Source organism: Myxocyprinus asiaticus, chromosome 10, assembly GCF_019703515.2.
Source record: "Myxocyprinus asiaticus isolate MX2 ecotype Aquarium Trade chromosome 10, UBuf_Myxa_2, whole genome shotgun sequence".
Taxonomy (NCBI): Eukaryota; Metazoa; Chordata; class Actinopteri; order Cypriniformes; family Catostomidae; genus Myxocyprinus; species Myxocyprinus asiaticus.
The window spans coordinates 36359635-36378391 of record NC_059353.1 but is presented as its reverse complement, the minus strand read 5'-3'; the positions used below and the strand labels follow the sequence as shown (position 1 = coordinate 36378391).

At 37.5% G+C, this 18757-nt stretch overlaps 4 protein-coding genes across 6 annotated transcripts in view; 1 reads left to right on the top strand and 3 right to left on the bottom strand.

Annotated features, from left to right (window-relative positions):
* Positions 1-5229: 5229 nt before the first annotated feature.
* Positions 5230-10874, bottom strand: mab21l3 (mab-21-like 3). The gene is made up of 7 exons (XM_051708215.1): positions 10719-10874; positions 10344-10484; positions 10167-10238; positions 9262-9553; positions 8260-8441; positions 7275-7469; positions 5230-5669 (listed from the first exon to the last, which is right to left on the bottom strand). The coding sequence occupies exons 1-7, from the start codon at positions 10764-10766 to the stop codon at positions 5436-5438; spliced, it is 1164 nt and encodes a 387-aa protein (XP_051564175.1). The 5' UTR covers positions 10767-10874; the 3' UTR covers positions 5230-5435.
* A 1687-nt stretch (positions 10875-12561) lies between these two features.
* dnajc28 (DnaJ (Hsp40) homolog, subfamily C, member 28) lies at positions 12562-14745 on the top strand. Its single transcript, XM_051708216.1, has 2 exons — positions 12562-12673; positions 13296-14745. The coding sequence occupies exon 2, from the start codon at positions 13318-13320 to the stop codon at positions 14449-14451; it is 1134 nt and encodes a 377-aa protein (XP_051564176.1). The 5' UTR covers positions 12562-12673; positions 13296-13317; the 3' UTR covers positions 14452-14745.
* A 291-nt stretch (positions 14746-15036) lies between these two features.
* Positions 15037-15894, bottom strand: LOC127446902 (uncharacterized). The gene has a single exon (XM_051708220.1). It carries the CDS (start codon positions 15585-15587, stop codon positions 15210-15212), a length of 378 nt encoding a protein of 125 aa, XP_051564180.1. The 5' UTR covers positions 15588-15894; the 3' UTR covers positions 15037-15209.
* An 839-nt stretch (positions 15895-16733) lies between these two features.
* LOC127446901 (calcipressin-1-like) overlaps positions 16734-18757 on the bottom strand; it is a 31043-nt gene continuing 29019 nt past the window's right edge. For all 3 annotated transcript variants that reach the window (XM_051708219.1, XM_051708217.1, XM_051708218.1), the window contains one exon: positions 16734-18137. In XM_051708219.1, coding sequence (XP_051564179.1) covers positions 17962-18137 — 176 coding nt within the window. In that variant the 3' untranslated portion in view covers positions 16734-17961. The remainder of the gene's footprint in view (positions 18138-18757) is intronic.

The following is an 18757-nucleotide window of genomic DNA, read 5'->3' as shown; positions in this document are numbered from 1 at the left end:
TTAAGCACAATTGTCCCTTTTCAAAGCCAGCAAGCAAAAAAAAAAAAAGAGTAACAAAGAGTGAAAGAGAGGGCCACTATGTATACCACCGTCCAAGGGAATGTTCTCTCGGCCACTCATTGAGGCAATTGCTGGCCTCTCTTTTTTGTGTACCCTCAATGAACTCAACCTTCCTCAAGCGTAATTCATCACTATACTTTAATAATACAAGATCCAAAACACAACTGATGCAGGATTCTTGTGCTAAAAGTTTTGATTTTTTAAGGAGTTTTCATAAGACACCATTCTAATAAAAAAAAAAAAAAACAATTGGAAGAGAAAGAGAGAGGGGGATAAAAAGATGAAGAGAAAGAGAAAGGGTGAAAGACAGACGGAAAAAGGAGGAGGGTCTCCCAGGCTTTCGGGATGCATGAGTTGGCGCCTGGCACCTAAAACAAAGACCCACTTGTTTCTTACAATTCACTGTGAGTGACAAATACTGCATTAAAATGCATGACACAACATATAAACACAAGAGAGAGTTATATGCACATAACAGGCCCAAAGGGCAGAACTTTCTGACAGTAAGAAGAGAGAAAGTCCAGTCTTTCTAATTGTGCTACGAAGACAAATGTTAATCCTGTTATGCATAATATTATTTATGATTGGATCTAAACAGTGGTGTAAAGTAACTAAGCACAAATAATTACTGTACTTAAGTAGCTTTTTTTTACTCTCTTGAGTATTTAAATTTTTTGAAACTTTTACTTCGCTACATTTTTCAGCCAAACAAATACTTTTTACTCTGATACAGACCCTCTTGTTACACGTTACCTGGATTAAAAAATGTTTGTTTCATTCATAGCAAAGAGAGATCAGTGTGTTTGATTGACAGCATCCAGAGCAAGCACAGACACTCAGCGAATGCACTCATGGAGTCTGTGTCAGACCAGTGAGGTGTGCTGAAATAAACATGCTTCCAAATGCACAGATAAGATAAAGTTTACCCCAGCTGTGTAAATGTATTCATCACTGTATATAAGCCACAGAATATGAGGAACAATGGAGGACTCTTCTAAGAGGCTGAGGATGATTACAGTAGGAGTTTTTTACAACTTAATTTTGCTTCATTCATGGATAATGATGAATGGAAAACTGGGTGCCGTATCGACTCAATTTGGTGTCCACTCACTGTTTCTCAGCTGCTTTCAAATACTCACATGTGTGCATATGTCTGCGTGTGCTGCAAAGAGCGCTCATGTCAAGTTGCCAGTAATCCATGTTTTCCGAGAAGGGTATAGCTGCAGGCATTGCTCCAAAAAGGGGCATGTACTCCAAATCGTCATTACAGATATAGGGGGCCCCTTACCTAACCTTAACTGTGAGTGGAAGTGATGCCCCCTTTTGGAGTAACCCTGCCCAATTTTGGAGTAACCACACCCTCTTTTGGAGATTCTGCCCCCATTTGGAGGTCTCCAGTCTGCAGCTATACCTACTTGTGTTTTCCCAGGATCGTCCCGGTTTTTGGCCGTCTGTCCTGGAAAAATTATATTCCACTCGCAAAATGTCCCGGAATTTGGCAATTTTCCTGATGCTTTCACCCATATGAGCACTTGTTTATGTGTACACTATTCAAGAAGACTGATCAAACATGCCCTTGTAAATCAGCTCTTTCATATGAATCTAAGTCAGATTCATTTCAGTGAATTGGTTCCTTTGGACAATTCATGCATATGAAGCTTTCCTAAACCGCCCTCTCTCTCTCATATGAAGCATTGGAAAGTTCAATTCATTTTAGTGAATCGGTTTGTTTGGAGGATACGTGTACATGAACTGTATTAAAGAACGATTCATATAGAATACGCTAAACATTATTTAACTTCTTATTTTGTCTTGCTGAATGTTTCGTTAAATGCTGTTGTTCACCACTGTTTTCGATTAATTTATTTACATTTCAAATGCTGTTTAATAGGCTATTGATAATAATATTTTGTTATAAAGATAATACTTCCATGTAGTTAGGCCCTTTTTTTAATAGCTTGAAGTGTAGCCAACTATTTTTAAAAGGGAAGCTTCAACTCAAAATTGCTCAGGGACAGAATAAGTAAATGTTTAATTTAATTTATAATAAAATCATTGATATTATTGTTTGAATTAATTATTTTCTGAATAAAATGCCCAGTCCTTATCCACCTGCAACTCAGCTTTACTTTTTGTATACTGAACTACTGATTTATTTTTTATTATTTATTTATTTGTAGCACAAGAAAATAATTTCAGAAAAAAAAAGAAAGAAAAAAAGAGAGATGCATTGTATATAGAGATTATAGCACATGCTAATTTGCATCTCCAGTCTCTAGATAGGCTTTTTTCCCTAGAAAAAAATAAAATCAATCAATAAAAAAGTAATAAGCATTTGAAAATTGTAGAGAAAATATTAAGTATAAAATTGAATATCTATTTTATCCAAAAATCTTATTTTTTACTTTTAAGTATGGAAATTGAGTACTTTTTCTGCCACTGGATGTAAAATAAAGAACATTGCCAACACTGATGTTTTAAATGTCTCAGTGTTTACACTTTTTGGGTTATCAACCACCGAATAGCTTAGGGATCAGAGCCATTATAAAAATTACACACATCACCTTAAGCAATAAGATGTAAGAAGCTGTGATGTATTGTGAGATTATGATGAGATTTTAATTTTGTTTTATCTAACTATTTTAATTTAATTAAAATGTCTCCCCTTTTTCTGGACGACCAAAAGGGCACCTTTAGATTTGTGAACGAAAGGGGCAGGGGCTTGCACACCTGCTGCCCCCATTCTGTGCACGTCAGTGATCTCCTTGGTGTTTAATTGCCTGAACCACCGAACTCGTAAAAAGTTCAGCATTTTTTGGAAATTAATGAAAACATAAATCCGGACGTTTTATTATAGAATTTATGCAAATAGGAGCACTGTAGTGGCACTGGTTATTACTGTTCTTCACAATCGCAACCATAGTTTACTAATTATGATGACTTCTGCTTCGCGAACACAGAAGTGTGAAAAGGGTCCATTGTTTTAAACACAGCCTCTATAAAACGCAGCACTCCTGCGCAAGACACTGAAAACACAGTAAGACGTGGTGCAATGGTCAAAGACGTCCATCTAGGCTGGGGGCCTGGGTAGCTCAGTGGTAAAGACGCTGGCTACCACCCCTGGGGTTTGCTAGCTCGAATCCCAGGGCGTGCTGTGTGACTCCAGCCAGGTCTCCTAAGCAACCAAATTGGCCCGGTTGCTAGGGAGGGTAGAGTCACATGGGGTAACCTCCTCGTGATCGCTATAATGTGGTTCGTTCTCGGTGAGGCGCGTGGTGAGTTGAGCGTGGTTGCCGCAGTGGGTGGCGTGAAGCCTCCACACGCGCTATGTCTCCGTGGCAACGCGCTCAACAAGCCATGTGGTAAGATGCGTGGGTTGACAATTTCAGACGCGGAGGCAACTGGGATTCGTCCTCCGCCACCCGGACTGAGGCGAATCACTATGCGACCACGAGGACTTAAAAGCACATTGGGAATTGGGCATTCCAAGTTTGGAGAAAAAGGGGAAAAATCCACAAAAATAAAAAAAATAAAAAAATAAAAATAAAAATAAAAAAGACGTCCATCTAGTGCACATGTACACTGAAAAACAATAATAATTAAAAAAAAAAAAAAACAGCACTGGTGGATGCAAAAACTCGTTTGGCCCCAACTTAGTTTATCTTAGCATAGTATGACTTGGACATGGAGTATTATTACCAACCATTAAACTATCAGTGTAATTGCTATTACAGTGTAATTGCTATTAGTACAGTGTACTGCCAAGATGCCACTGTTGGGCCCTTGAGCAAGGCCCTTGACCCTATCTGCTCCAGGGGCGCCGTATCATGGCTGACCCTGCACTCTGACCCCAGCCTAGCTGGGATATGTGAAAAAGAAGAATTTCACTGTATATGTGCAAATGTATAATGTGTGATAAATAAAGAAAATTATTATTATTATTATAATTATTACACCAGTGTAATCTTAACAGTGCAGTTGTTACCTTAAAGTGTTATGTCCACTTCATCTAACACATAAACACTACTTAAGTTGCCTAAACCTAATGTAGCTAGGTTGAGTCACTCTTATACTTATGTATAGTATAAGATAATGTTAATAATAGCACATTTCTACTTTTGCACAGTATTAGTTTACCTGACTACTTATTCCAGTTTAAGGTCAGAAAAAAGAAAAAAAAGCAACAGAAGGGGGACAGATAAATACAAGTCAAATGGTTCAATGTTTGATTAGAAAAAACATTCTGGTCAGAGCACTTTATTGGAAAACAGAGAGACATTTATTGTGAAACCTATTCTGGACCAGACTGCTCTGACATAGCGTAAGTTTTAATGACTGTTACATGTTTGCTAGGTAGGTTCCATTTCGATAACTTACAGAACAATAGTGGCAGAAGAAATAAAATCACACAGGTTTGGAACAACATAAGGGTGAGTACATGGTGACAGCATTTTCATCTTTTGTTGAACTGTTCCCTGTATGTCTATTTTGATTCACTCCCTTCACACTGAGTCTAGTTTGCTCCATTGTTGTATCAAAACATAGCCTTCTAGTGAGAATGAAAAATAAAAAATAAAAAACGTTTCTTCATAATTTAAATGTCCTTGCTCTGTTTACAAAGGATATTAACAACGCTTGCAAAACGTGTTGTTGTAATCACAGTGCCCTCTGCTGGAGAGCAGAACTAATTGTTCCTGCATTGGATGTGTTGAGAGATCAGGATGTGATGTACTGCAGTTAGTAGTTCTGTCTAATGTGGTTCTAAGTTGCCATACCAAATATACATGCACACTAATTCCATTTCAGTACATCCAATCTGCTTTACTATCCAGGCAAGGCACTGAAATTCATGCCCCTGGGTCACGTGGAAGCCTATCTCAGGGCCATTATTAAACAGGAAATGGGGAAATGGGACATATTTTGAAACAAATCACCCTTATAAATGTTATATTAATACAATAAAAATAAATACAAATAAATTATAAGTAATTTAAAAACTGTGTGTAGTGTTTGTGTCACACTATAGAATTGATTTTTACTAAATGAAGTTTCATGTTTTGCATTCCCTTTATTAAGCAAATGTGCATTTGTGATGAGAAAAGAAGCTTTAAAAGTATACTATACCATATAATAATTTATTATAGTTCTATATAGTTCAACATAGTTCATGTCCTTTATTCATGAAGTAGGCCTGCTGTTAAGAAAGCTGACATCATGATTCTGGTGAAAATTTCAGTAATGAGCAATATGGAGAAAAGACATATATTACTTTAGTCAACCACAGCCTATAATGAACATATCATCAATATGATGCAGTCATACAAACAGAGCACAGCTAACACAGATCTATGCCATCTAACAATCAGAGGATGCTTCTAATGAATATATGTTCCTGGATTGTCCAGGAAATTATTGATCTTCTTTGCCATGTCATCTAACTCATTTGTATTGCTGTATTTCAGAAGGTTGTGGGATCGTATGAAGTAATGGCGGAGATAGCGCTGGCTAACACACTTATACAGCTTCTGCACCAGTCGTAATACACATCCCCTGAAGTCTCTCCAGTCCCTGGTGCAGGCATACTTCTCACAGGTCCAAAACAGCAGTGTCTAGAGAGATGAGGAAAGCACAGAGGGAAAATATTTACAGTTACAATTAGAATTGTGAAATGTGACTTTTGTGCGAGCAGTTGGAAAATTACAGTAAAACAGTGTTTCAACAGCCAATGAACAGCCTGATCTGATGAAAATTATGTCACTGTGTCAACATTTTTACAAAATGACATTACGTGGCAGTTCTGCAGTAAAAGGTCCACTGTATGGGGCTAAAAGCAAGTTATTTGTTCTACCAAAAAGATTTGGTTTTTAAGGTTAATGTTCTATCTAGTTTTAAATCAACAAAACCTACATGCCTTACCTAAACCTTAAACCTAAACCTAACTAAGAGTGTCCTAAAAGCAAATGTGAGATGAAAAGCGTAATTGCTGAAGCCACCACATCTTTTTGTGGTGCTTATACTGTATGAAGCCCTACATTTTGACCTGAGCGTTCAGCGTCTGCATACAGTCGAACGCGAGCCTATCAAATTATACTCCATATAACTGTGTGCGAATACACAGATTGTTGGCGCATGCACGATAAATTTGCTATGAGACACCAGATTTTCTCTTCAGGAGTTTAGACCCATAAAGATGTCTTTATGTTCCTTCGAACTCGAGTTATAAAAATGCAGGTTTCTCCAGACCTCCTTACACACGCGCTCTTGACTTGCACATACATTGTTGTTGTTTATACCAGCATCATCTCCTGATGTTTAGCATCGATTACAGCTTCTAGCGCTTCTTCGTGACAGCAACGGCTCAAAATGTACTGTAAGTGTTGCCACCTTGTGGACCCAAAAATAAGTGCAAATAACTCCAGGCGCATGCGCATTCTGCACGTTCAAAGACATATGGTTAGAAAAATCGGGCTGCGTGCGTTCAGTGCTCGCGCACTCTGCTGATGACGAGATTTGCATCATGCATCCTGTACGTGTCTGACCAGAGTATATTTTGGGCTTGACACTTTCAGATCTTGTGTCGACTCGCACCCCAGTCTTTTGTGTTACGTTTGCTATACGGCACAACTTGACAGCACAGGAATAAGCTCGTAAATGTAGCTGGTTATGTAACACAAACGTTAAAATGCATCACCTTGCAAGTCATGATCTGTCATTAAATAGCATTGTGTGAGGAAGAGAGAAAAGTAAGTGTTTATGAACTAATAATCTGCCATTTCACTCATAATTTGTGTGAAAGTGAATGAAAGTCATTGTTGTAGTGTAGCATTTAATTCACCAGGAATGAGCCATGTAAAAATATATTTTGCATAAATGTAAGTAACGTGATTCTATGAGACCATCATATCAACTTGAGAAACATGTAAAGATCTTTGCTACATTTGGACCATAGTATAGATTTTGGTTTATAATCAAATATAATTTATTTGTTTAAGTAAAGACTATCAATGAGTAACAAATAGCTGCATGAATATTCTTCAACTATTTGTCCTTGTGTGAAAAAATAAAATAAAAAATAACAGCAATAAAGGTTTAGACCAATATAAGAGTCAGTGCATTTTTCTGTGATCTATTCCTTTAATGAAACTATCAGAGTGTTAAAATAAAAGGTGACAAGATAGAAGCAAAGAGGCTGTTGGGAGGGATTAGTCTAGTACCTGTAGGTGGTAGGCAGTGATGACAGGTTTGCTTCCAGGACACCAGACATCTTCCTTGAGCTGTCTGACCACACGGTAACACTTCCTGCGGCAACCGCCATCCTCATCTATATTACTCAACAGCACCTGCTCCGCCCGTGAGAATGACAGCAGCCAGTGGTAGTTTGATGTGGCCATTAGATTGTATCCAAAAGACTGTAGAAAATTTATTTAGATTAAGTATTATTTTCTTTTATGTAAACATTACTCAGGGCATATTTTGTTACTTAGTCCAACATACAGTAGTTAATCATGAATAAAAGCTTATTTAGATCACAAAAATCACCATTGTTGTCACCTTGCAAATTACCATTTTAGCCAGACAAGTAAGGGAAATATTTATCTAAAAAAAGGCCACCAATACAAAGCAAAACATACAATATAATGCACAATTATGACAAGTAAATATGGGTGTTTACTGAATGTACAATGGGAGTGAAAATGCTATTTTTCTAATGTAATTCACATTGTTTTCATTAAAATGTATATTGTATAAGCATTAAAATATATGTGAATTTCAGAATTTATCAGTATTTGGTACCTATTTTTGCTTTAATGACAGCATGCACTCGAGCATGCCTTGAGTGCTCAGTGTGAAACCTGCTGATCCATGTTATTCCAGCATAATTAAAGAATGTTCCAAAGAGCATATTGTGTGTTTTTATGGAATCAAGGAAATCCGACCTTTTGTATAAAGGAGTTGACATGCAAACAATTTGTTTACATATAATTAGTGACCTAGAAATAGTGCAGAAACTTTTTATGAAATTTTTCCAAAACCTATAACTTTCTGATTCTATTTAAATGAAAAAATCCCAGTTTATCAATATGGACCCCACCGAATATACAGAAGCATTTTCTTTATAATTACAAGTTGTTCTGGCCCTGAAAAACATTGATTAATAAGAACTAGATAGTGCTAATTATTCACAGCATTCCCACTGACCTTAATGCAGCGAGCACGCTCTGTAGAGGGCCATCTCCGAAAGAGGCGGGGCCACCGAGCTCTCTTTGGCCAGCAGTTCATTAGCTCCACTGTAGGAACCAGATCCACCTCGATCTGTGCCTCTGATGTTTCCACAGCAACACGCACCACTGACCCGACTGACTCCAGCACACTCACCTTATCTGACACAGAAAGGTGAAAAGAAATGTAAGATACAAGGAACAACTTTAATGAGGATCATTTACTTAATGTTGTAATGCTGTTGCATGTCTTTAGATCCTCACAATGCAAGGGAATGGGTACCAACATTTGTATGCTCCAAAATGCACATAAACGCAGCATAAAAGTAATACATAAGACTCTAGTTGTTAAATCTATATATTCAGAAGCGATATTATAAGTGTGGGTGAGAAACAGATTAATATTCAAGTCTGTTTTTACCATAAATTCTCCTCCCTGCCCAGAAGGATTTAAAAGGGAAAGTGGAGATTGATAGTAAAAAATTATTAAATATTGATATGTTTCTCACCCACACCTATCATATCATTTCTGAAGATATGGATATAACCACTGGAGTCTTATGGATTACTTTTTTGCTGTCTTTATGCCCTTTTGGAGCTTAAACATTTTGGTACCCATTCACTTGCATTGTGAGGACCTATAGAGCTAAAACTGTTTCTAAAAATCTTTTTTTTTTTTTTTTTTTTTTGTGATCAGCAGAAGAAAGAAAGTCATACACATATGGGATGGCATTAGGGTGAGTAAATGAAAAGAGGATTTTCATTTTTGAGTGAACTTTCCCTTTAATTTCCATAACTTTTCCAGGCTTGGAAAACACAATTGAAAAAATCCCAGATATTTCTAGGTTTCCAATGACTGTGCGAACCCTGACAGGATAGAAATATAATTTAGAAACTAATTCTTGCTTTTTCTTTCTCTCACTCCAATGTGCTTTCTATTTTACTGTGTGAGCAAACAAGGGGACACTATGAATACTCTGACTTGTTAGTCCACAGGTCTTTATGGATGTCTCCAGATGCTCCTTGAAGACATTCACCACCTTAGCTGGCACAATATCACCCTCTATGGTCATGCAGGTATCATGCCACTCCTGATTTGAGTTGACAAAACTCTCCAATTCCAGCCACTGGTGGAGCTTCTCTGGCTCACGGACAGGTGAGAGGAGACGAGAGCCGCTCAGTGTGTAGTACCGCCACTGTCGTGTTCGCCTCCTCTTATAGCCCATCAAGCCCCGCAGAGGCACCGAGATCAGGAACAGAGTGGGAGTGAGCACCTGGAGGAATAAGTACATTTTACAATCCAAATCTAACAGGAAATCCACAATCCTATGCAAGCTGTACACATTTAACACACTGCAAATGTACAATGTACTGTATATAGTTAAAGAGATAGTTCACTTAAAAATGAACATTTTGTTGTCATTTACTCATCCTCATATTGTTCCAAACCTGAATGGCATTGTGTGGAACATGAAAGGAAATGTTTAGCAGAATGTTAAGGGCTGAGAGCCTCAGTCAATACTCACTTTCACTGCATGGTGACTCAGGCTGCAATTCTGCCTGTCATCTTCTTTAGTGTTCCACGGATGAAAGAAAGTAGTACAGGTTTGCAACAATATGAGGGTGAGTAAATTAAAAGGGGATTAAAATTTTGGGGTCAACTGTCACTTTAAGGAGCTATTTTACCTAACCTGACTGTTGCAAATTACTTTCATTTGTGCATCCTATTGTAGTCAGTTTGATTTATTCATACCGAATAATATTTTTGACTTAAATAAAAGCAGTTAATTTAGATGTTACCATGCATGAAACACATTTTAAACTATAATTTTCCATTAAAATAATACTACAGCTTACGGCTTTGCTGTTTATATTCACTTTTCTTACTTGGATGGCTGGGTTGAATGCGCATTTTCCCCGGAGTAATGCGGCCCATTTTGACACTAAAGCTGGCTGATCCTAAATAGAACCACAGGAATTATGACGTTACACAAAAGCATCCATAATTAATATTAATTATTTGTCTGATAGTCAAAAGGCCTATATGATGTATTTTTTATTTACTTTGAGGCTGGTATTGTGAACACCAGAGTTTGCAATGGACTGGAAGCGAGCATCCTTTGAGCTGACCTCAGCTGTAAGAGCTTTTATGATTTTCTGCACGTCTTCCACAGACTTTGAAACCAGTCGATGCCTGAGATCCACCTGACAATAGTACAGCTGAACAAAATTAGTATCAAACACACTGAATAAAATGCCAACAACAAAGCATTTGTTAACTAGCCAAGCCAACAGAACATTACAGCATAAATACGTACTTCATCTTTTAGCTATCAGAGAAAACTGACTGCAAATAATGTCATATAAATAAAATGTAATACTTTGCTCAGTTTTAGATCACAGTACTTAATAGAACCCATGACAACAGAAGTAGGTCACCTGATTTTGTAAATAGTGGTCCAGGTCTTCATCAGTGAAGTTGGTCATTTTGCAATCTCTCCTTTTGTATGCTCTTCAAATGCTATTTTAATCTTCTCTTGAGCTGCAGGAGCTTAATGTGTTGAGGTCTGTGTGGCCCTTTTTGCGGTTCTTTTGTGTCCCTGTGTATGTGTGACACAGATTGCGCTGTGGGAAAAGCACTTCAACAGAGAGCCATTGATCTCATAATATTGATTTCTGAGATGCTAAAAAGCTCTCAGGCATCCAAGTTCACCAATTGCTTACTCACATGGCAGATCACACTGACAGATAATTTGAATGTAAACATTTGCTATGAATATTTAATTTACCCTTAAATGCAGACCTTGGGTCTTTAGTGACCCGGGACCTCATTCCACCTCCTTTACCTCAGCCAGTTATGCCCCCACTTCTTCAGTATTTCTCAACCTTTCTCTTATGAATTGACTAACAATATAAAAATTAAAACATTTCAAAAAACGATTTTATATCATGTACATTTTCTGCGCAAAAATAAAAACAAATTACACATCATTTATAAATTTACATCATTACACAAAAATATCTGACAGCAGAATTCCATAGTTGACCAAATAGAACAATATTGGCTACTACTTCCAGATAATATATTATGAGGAAGAGAAGTGGAATATACTATTTACAGGAAGACCAGGGGCTTCGTCTGTGTTACATTATCAATGACAACAGTAAGTAAGCCTATACCATCACAAATTAATTTACTCCGATTCACTGCACTTGCATGAACTGGTAGGCCCGTTGCACTGTCCACTTTAGGAGAGGTCATGTGAAGACAGTATGGGAAAAAAACTGTTTCAATCACTTCTACAGACTCCCCATTAACACACATTAACCTTCTGCAGTCAATGATGGGGAGAAAGTGAACTAATTTCTTATGGGTCTGGCTAACTGGGTGGTAGACAAAACCAATTCATTAACAACATCATGAATGGCACTTATCCATGCAATAGACCTTTTTCAGAGTAGCGCCAAATTTGATTTTTGACAGGAATGAAAATGGGGCTGTGAGGAATAGACTTACAGACTCTTTAATGGCATGCATACCATGCACTGTGTAAAGCTGTATAAAACTCTTACATCACATATAATATTTACAACTTGTTTTTTTTTTTTTCGACTGATGTTTTTTTTTTTTATTGAAAGATGTTTTTTATGTTTTGTCAGGAGAACGCCCTTAAAATCTATTGTAAGTCTATCCCTCACAGTCTCGTTTTATAATTCCCATCAAAAATTGGTGGGAATATATGCCGCTATTCTAAATAAGGTCCATTAGATGTAGCAAATAAATTGAGTATGTTGTGACTGATAAAGCAACTAAATTACTTAGCCTACTAAATAAGTGATTCAGAATCCATAACACTTAAACATGCAATTAGATGTGGCACATTAATTGGGCAGGTTGTGATTGATGAAGGTACTAAATCATGTATTAATTAGGCCTACTTTCTAAGTGCAGCATCCACTGAAACGTTAATTGGCACTGGCCTTCTTACATTTTATATATTACCTAAATAAATTACTGAACAGAGAAGGTAGTTGCAGATGTGTCCTGGACAGATCTGTTGAAGAAAAAAAAAAAAAAAAGAAAGAAAGAAGAAGAAGAAGAAATAATAATAATAAAAAAAGAAACCTTCACATCTTTAAAAATTGTCTTTTTTAATGGAGTTTTTTTTTTTTTTTTTTTTTTTTACGTCCTGTAATCAGGCTGTTGAGATTTGTCGCTCTCTACAGGACAATCTCTATAATACGCATTGCCATGGAAACAGTGACTACATTTCCCAGCATGCTGTACCAATACATAACAACAAACCCCAGTGCAAAACGTTGTCCTTCATTACACAAAGACATGTTGACCTATATACGCTGGAATGGAAAAGAATATGAGCTAAATCAGTAAGGTATGTTCTTGTTATATATTCTTTGTGTTGTATTTAGGATGAATGGTCTGAAGTGTCTATGATTGTTATGTAGTTCTGTTCATTAGCACTCTCATGCTACAACACAGTAACACTGGGATATTTTTCAAAATTATCAATATATGCACATGCCTCTCGTAATAATGTAATAACACTACAGCCCACAATCATTACTGTTATAGCTTTGTGAGATCATCTGACCTAGCAAGACGCAATGGAAACTGGGCTAGTGTCATGCTATGACTAGAATGGGGGCTCTCATTTGATTTAGAGTGTTTTTATTTCAACCTTTTTTTTTTTTTTTACAATTGTGATGGATGGATGGATGGATGGATCTCGATCTATCTATCTATCTATCTATCTATCTATCCATCCAATGCACTGTATGGTCGGTGTATACATCACATTCTATACAATATACACTGATATATATTTATATGTATTCCAGATTTATTTTACACTTATACAGTTGATTATAATTAATGAATTGCACGCAATGTGCACTTAGACAAGTTGTTAAAGACTAGAAGAAAAGTTGCTATGGTTTGTACTTTGAGATGAATCCTTTTTATTTTGCTTTATCTTGTAATTTCACTATGTTCAGGTCCTGTTTGCGTGGAAGCACAATGAGCTGTTCGCTATTGTTACGGTTACACCCAGGGAAACTCCACAGAGCTCTGCTGCCTCTGTGCTGTTCCCCTGCACTGCGAGCTCTCAGCTCTGTATCTATCAGCCGCAGCTTAAAGGAAAGCTATCGTCTCCTGCAATTGCCTGACGATGGAGCCAGCAGCCCGGCAGAAGTGAAGGAAGCTTACCTGCACCTAGCCAAGCTGTACCATCCAGACTCTGGAGCTCCCACCGCAGATGCAGCTTTATTCTCCCAAATAGAGGAGGCCTATAGGGCCGTGCTAACCCATCTCTGTCAGCAAAGATCAGCCTCACAGTACACTCAAACGCAGGAGGAAGAAGAGGAAGATAAAGTTAAAGGTCAAGCCCCTCAACACAGACACTACCTCAGTTTTGAAGGTGTGGGGTCAGGCACTCCCAGCCAGAGGGAGCGGCAGTACCGGCAGTTCCGCGTAGACCGTGCTACCGACCAGGTCCTGGAGTATCGACAAAAGGAGATGGAGCAGGCGGCAGCAGAAGAGGGAGCCATGGTGATCCGGGATGCACGATTACGCAGCAAGCAGATCAAAATCACCCAGGCATTGGATAGGCTGGTGGAGGACCTAATCCAGGAGTCGATGGCCCGTGGGGACTTTCAGAATCTCCCTGGCACTGGCAAACCGCTCAACAAGTTTGACCATAACCCATACATGGATCCCATGACTCACAATCTCAACAGAATCCTCATTGACAATGGTTACCAGCCTGAGTGGATTGTGGTACAGAAGGAGATTAGGGAAACCATCAGAAAAATAAGAGAGAGATTGCAGAATGTCAGGGCTAGATTGGGGGAACCTATGAGCTGCTCAGAAAACATTCAATGGAAGGAGCATTGTGCTGTGTTTGCAGATGAACTGGGGAAACTCAACAAGAAAGTGGACAACTTTAACCTGATTGTGCCTCTAATGAGTAGGCAGATGGTGCATTTTAACTTGAAAAGAGAGGTGGAGAAAATACTGAAAACTGATGAGCTCATCAGGCAGGAGAGGGAAAAAGAAAAAGAAAGAAAGCAAAAGGAGGAGATGGAGATGGCAAGAACATCTGAGCACACCAGACGAGGACTTATCACATGGTTACATAATCTTCTCAGATGAGATGGTATTGATCTAAAAAATGTGTTGGTAGTTGAGTCTTTTAAAAAATGCACAAGTCATATTGCACATAAAAATAAAAAAAATCATTAAATTAAAAACCTGTTAATAGTTCTAAAAATAGGTTTCATTTTCTTAATGGTTTTTCTTCTTCTTTTGACTTTGGGGAGAAATATGACCTGGACATGTTCTTGACAGACAGTGTGAGATTCAATCTGGTACTGAGAAGGAATGCTCCACTTCTCTGATGTTTGCCTAAAATCCCTGTAAATAAACATAAATTGTATTTAAATGAAAGAGTTCACATATTCTTTTTTTCTTCTTCTTTCACTCGACACAATTGACTACATACTTTCATTAATAGGGAATGTTGGGATGCTTTCCTCATTGAAATGGCAACAGTTGATGAGTCAAGTCAGTTTTTGTCTGGGTTTGTTGGAAAATCATACTAAATTGCTCAAGCCCGACAAATGCCAGTCGAACATGTTTGGTCAGAGAAAACAAAAACCAACAAATTTGGGAAAGTTAACACACTGATACAGTAAACCTCAGTGCAGTTGAGATGAACTTGCAGCAGTTACAAAACAAAGCAGACTGTATAGTTTCTCATTTATTTTAAACAAGAAAGGATTATTGCATTATATGAATGATAGTGACATTGTAATACTAATTTAATGATGTAATGTAACAGAATCATTTAAAAACTTTACATAATTTGTATGGAAATCAATGCACTATGCAGAAGTCACTGACAGGATAATTTAGGCCCACTCCTGGTCTTTTCCACTGTACCCTGGAAGGTGTCCAAGAGCAGATGGGTTACTGATGACTACAGGATATGCTACACTGGCCCAGTCTTTAGCTATATACTGATGATATGGATCCTGTGAGTTCTCCACCTTCTTTGAGCGAATGTAGCTGAACATAATGCCAAAGGTGAAGAAACTAAAGAGTCCCACCATCAGACAGATGTAGATCATGCCGTAACCTTTATCTTGGACTGGAGCTCCACTCAGATGCACAGGTAGCTGGTGTGGTGGTGTATACGGTGCTGATCCAAATGCCATTGTCTCGTTAAAGTAGTGCTGCAGCCAGGACACCAACAGTGCATGCACATCTGTGTAGTTCTGTTCAAGCATTCTTCCCACTGTTGATAAAGAAATTGAGCTCAGTATATCAATACAGATATGTGATCCATTGTATTTTACATGACTTGTTTAGCCTTTACGAAGAGTACTTCATATGTACAGCCAAATCCACAATACCAGTCAAAAGTCTGGACACTAAATTTAGTTTCTCTTGATCTTAAAAACATTTTGATCAGAAGGCTTATTATGCTTACAATCAGCTTGAAATTATTTTGTTGGCAAATTGTGCTCTTGTATGAACTAATTTTCTTTGTAAAATGGTTTTGAAACAATATGTATCAAGTGCAAAAAAAAAAAAAAAAAAAAAAAAAGTTATGACAATATCGTAAAGGAAAAGCAGTCAACAAGTGTGAACTTGAGTTATTTTGTAGTTGTTATGACTTTTATTTTAAAATGTGTAAAATGGTAATAATAAAGAATTGGCACAGTCGAAATCACTGTATCCAGATAACTTTAAGTCCAGCTGCTGTACAAATTAATATATTTAAGAGCAAGTGAGAGAGTGAGAGAGAGAGAGAGAATTTAATGGACATACCTCAAAGTCTTTGGTGGTAATGGAAACTACTTTGTTCCTGCTTGTCCCGCTATAGCTCATCTACAAAATACACTAAGGAGGACTGGACAGTCTTTGAGATCTTAGTTCCACCCCATTATGGCCATATGACCACTTATCCACATGGATCCCACCCACTCAAGATGTCAACAGCTTTAATGAATATTAAACTAGTCAAGGTCATTAGCTTCTACAAGGTGAAATGTCTAGTAACCTAGCAGCCACATGACTGATCAGATACTGTACCAAAATGTTCCTGCGTCACAAAATAATTAGCAAGAAGACCTTCCAAATATAACATTGCATTATGGTACTGAAATACATGAATTGGACAGAATGTTTCCATTAATATTTTATTTACAACAAATCATGTTGGACAGAATGTTTTCAATTGTTTCTTTTACTTTAATAAGCTAGTTTAAAGAAGTTATGTTGGTGGAGGGGAGTATGAGTCACTGAGCATCAGCGAACTGTAGATATTTCTATCGACTATGAACATGACCTTGATGGTGAATAACTCCACTCTCATGAGGGAACAATGGTGTTCATTGAGGCAGGCATTTGAGATTCATTGATTCTATTCCAAGGCAAAAAAAAAAAAAAAAAAAAAAAAACAGACATCACCTTGAAAAATCCTTAACTTGCGTCATTATTGCAATACCAGCAAGCAGAATGAAGATGGAGTCATCTTTTTTAAACGGCTAAATGCATAAAGATCAAGAGGCATGTGGGCAAAAGTCAGAACACTCACAATGTCACAGACTAAAATACAGCTGTTCCAATGGGGAAAAGGGTGCCAGAAAAGGACACAGTCCAACTTGGTGAGGAAAAACTTTTAATGTCAGGTTTTGGCTGTTTATGATTTATGTACAACAGGGTAAACACCCAAGCCATTACCAAGTAAAGTCATTTTCAAAACAGCTAAAAAAAAAAAAAAAAAAAAAAAATATATATATATATATATATATATATATATATATATATATATATATATATATATATAAAACAGCATATATATCATATATACAGACATAATAAACCGTAAAAGACATCAGAAATACATTATTAAGCTCCATGTTACAAAATAAATTGCCGCTTTCCTGGTACAGAGTTCATTGCAACATTGAACACTCATTACCCTAACTCAGCTTCCCCCAGAAAAACAAAGAAAACAGATAATTGGACAAATAAAATATCTAGATCAAAGTACGTCATACTGTATCACTTAATTATGATCTGTAATTTTGGAACATGTTGAGGCACAGGGTGGAACAAGCCTTACAGTGTCGAATGAATGGGGAAATTACAAAACCCACAATTTTATGACAAAAAGATTTTCTCTCAACATTTACTCTCATTCAGTTTCTCAGTTCAATAATTTTGAGTGCTCATGAGTATATAAGAAGGTTAATTAAACTAAGAGTTAAGAGTCTGAAAGTGTCAAGTAAAACTAAAGGAAATACAAAATCCTATTAACAACACACGCACTGACTGGGATACAACATGCTTCCCAAGATACAAAAAAACTACACAATAGGAGACTCATGTTCCCCTTGGCCACAGTTACCAATGAAAGCACTCTTGAAAACCCTCAGACATTTTACTGCAGATAAATGAGTCACTCTACCAGCGAACACATGCAATGAAACCCTTTGCCCCGTGGGGTGGTGGACATTATGTCTCTCTCCACAGGGCTAGGTTCTGTCTTAAGGCATCCTCTAGTGGTTTGGAGGACCAACAGCATGCCATGGCAGATCCTCCATAGGGCCCTGTGATACTAAAGATTATGGCACAACGAGTGGTTCCAAAGGCTCAATGCATGACTGAGGAAGTGTATTCTGGTCGACGGGTCTGGATGATTTTCGGACGGGGATGCTGGCCACCCTCCATATCCTCCTCATTTCCTGAGCTGTCTTGGTCACTCCCACAAACGTGAACCACCACACTGGGAGTGGTGGGGGTACCTGGTTGGAGTTCATACTTTTCACCTGGCAGTACAGATATAATTAAATCTTAGAATGAAGCAGTGCAGTTACAAATTATCATAATTTTACTAGTTTTAAAAGTATGTGCCATTCAGATGCCAAGGCTGTTCACGAAGGTTCTCATTGCTGGGTTTAAGTGCGTAAGAATATGTGAGTTTACATGCTTGAGGAATGGCGTGTAATTATTAGGACAACCTTTGAAGTCCTTATGTAGCAACTTAAGGGGCCGTTCACACAGAACTCGTTTTTGTGTCCATTTACGCTGTATTATTTGTTGTTTTTCTATGCAAACGTGCTAGACGGCCACCTTTGACCGTTGCGCAATGGATGTTTTTTCAACATCTTGTGCAGAAGTTCAAAAGAACTCGCACTTTTTAAAACACACTTGCATTTTGTTTAATTCATTGCACTGTGTCTAGCTTTTTTCTTTTTTTTTTTATATGAACAGCCCCTAAATTTTTACAGCAGGCAGTGGTTTCAAAATTCACTTTGAGGTAGGCTATAATGGTGTAATTTGTTGTAGAACAAAGCAGGAAAGTCTCTTCAAGTAATGTTTACCACAGACAATATTTTACTCATAAATTGAAAAACTGTTCTAAAAACCCATTGGATATTTCAGAGGG

What these genes read in the sequence shown, in the direction of transcription:
- dnajc28 (XM_051708216.1), top strand. Translation starts at nt 13,318, where the DNA reads ATGAGCTGTTCGCTATTGTTACGGTTACACCCAGGGAAACTCCACAGA.
- LOC127446902 (XM_051708220.1), bottom strand. Translation starts at nt 15,587, where the DNA reads ATGCTTGAACAGAACTACACAGATGTGCATGCACTGTTGGTGTCCTGG.
- mab21l3 (XM_051708215.1), bottom strand. Translation starts at nt 10,766, where the DNA reads ATGACCAACTTCACTGATGAAGACCTGGACCACTATTTACAAAATCAG. An exon ending in AAAGACCTGTGGACTAACAA is followed by an intron (nt 8,442 to 9,261) that starts GTCAGAGTATTC and finishes TTTCTGTGTCAG; the next exon opens with ATAAGGTGAGTGTGCTGGAG. An exon ending in TCACTGCCTACCACCTACAG is followed by an intron (nt 5,670 to 7,274) that starts GTACTAGACTAA and finishes TCATCTCTCTAG; the next exon opens with ACACTGCTGTTTTGGACCTG.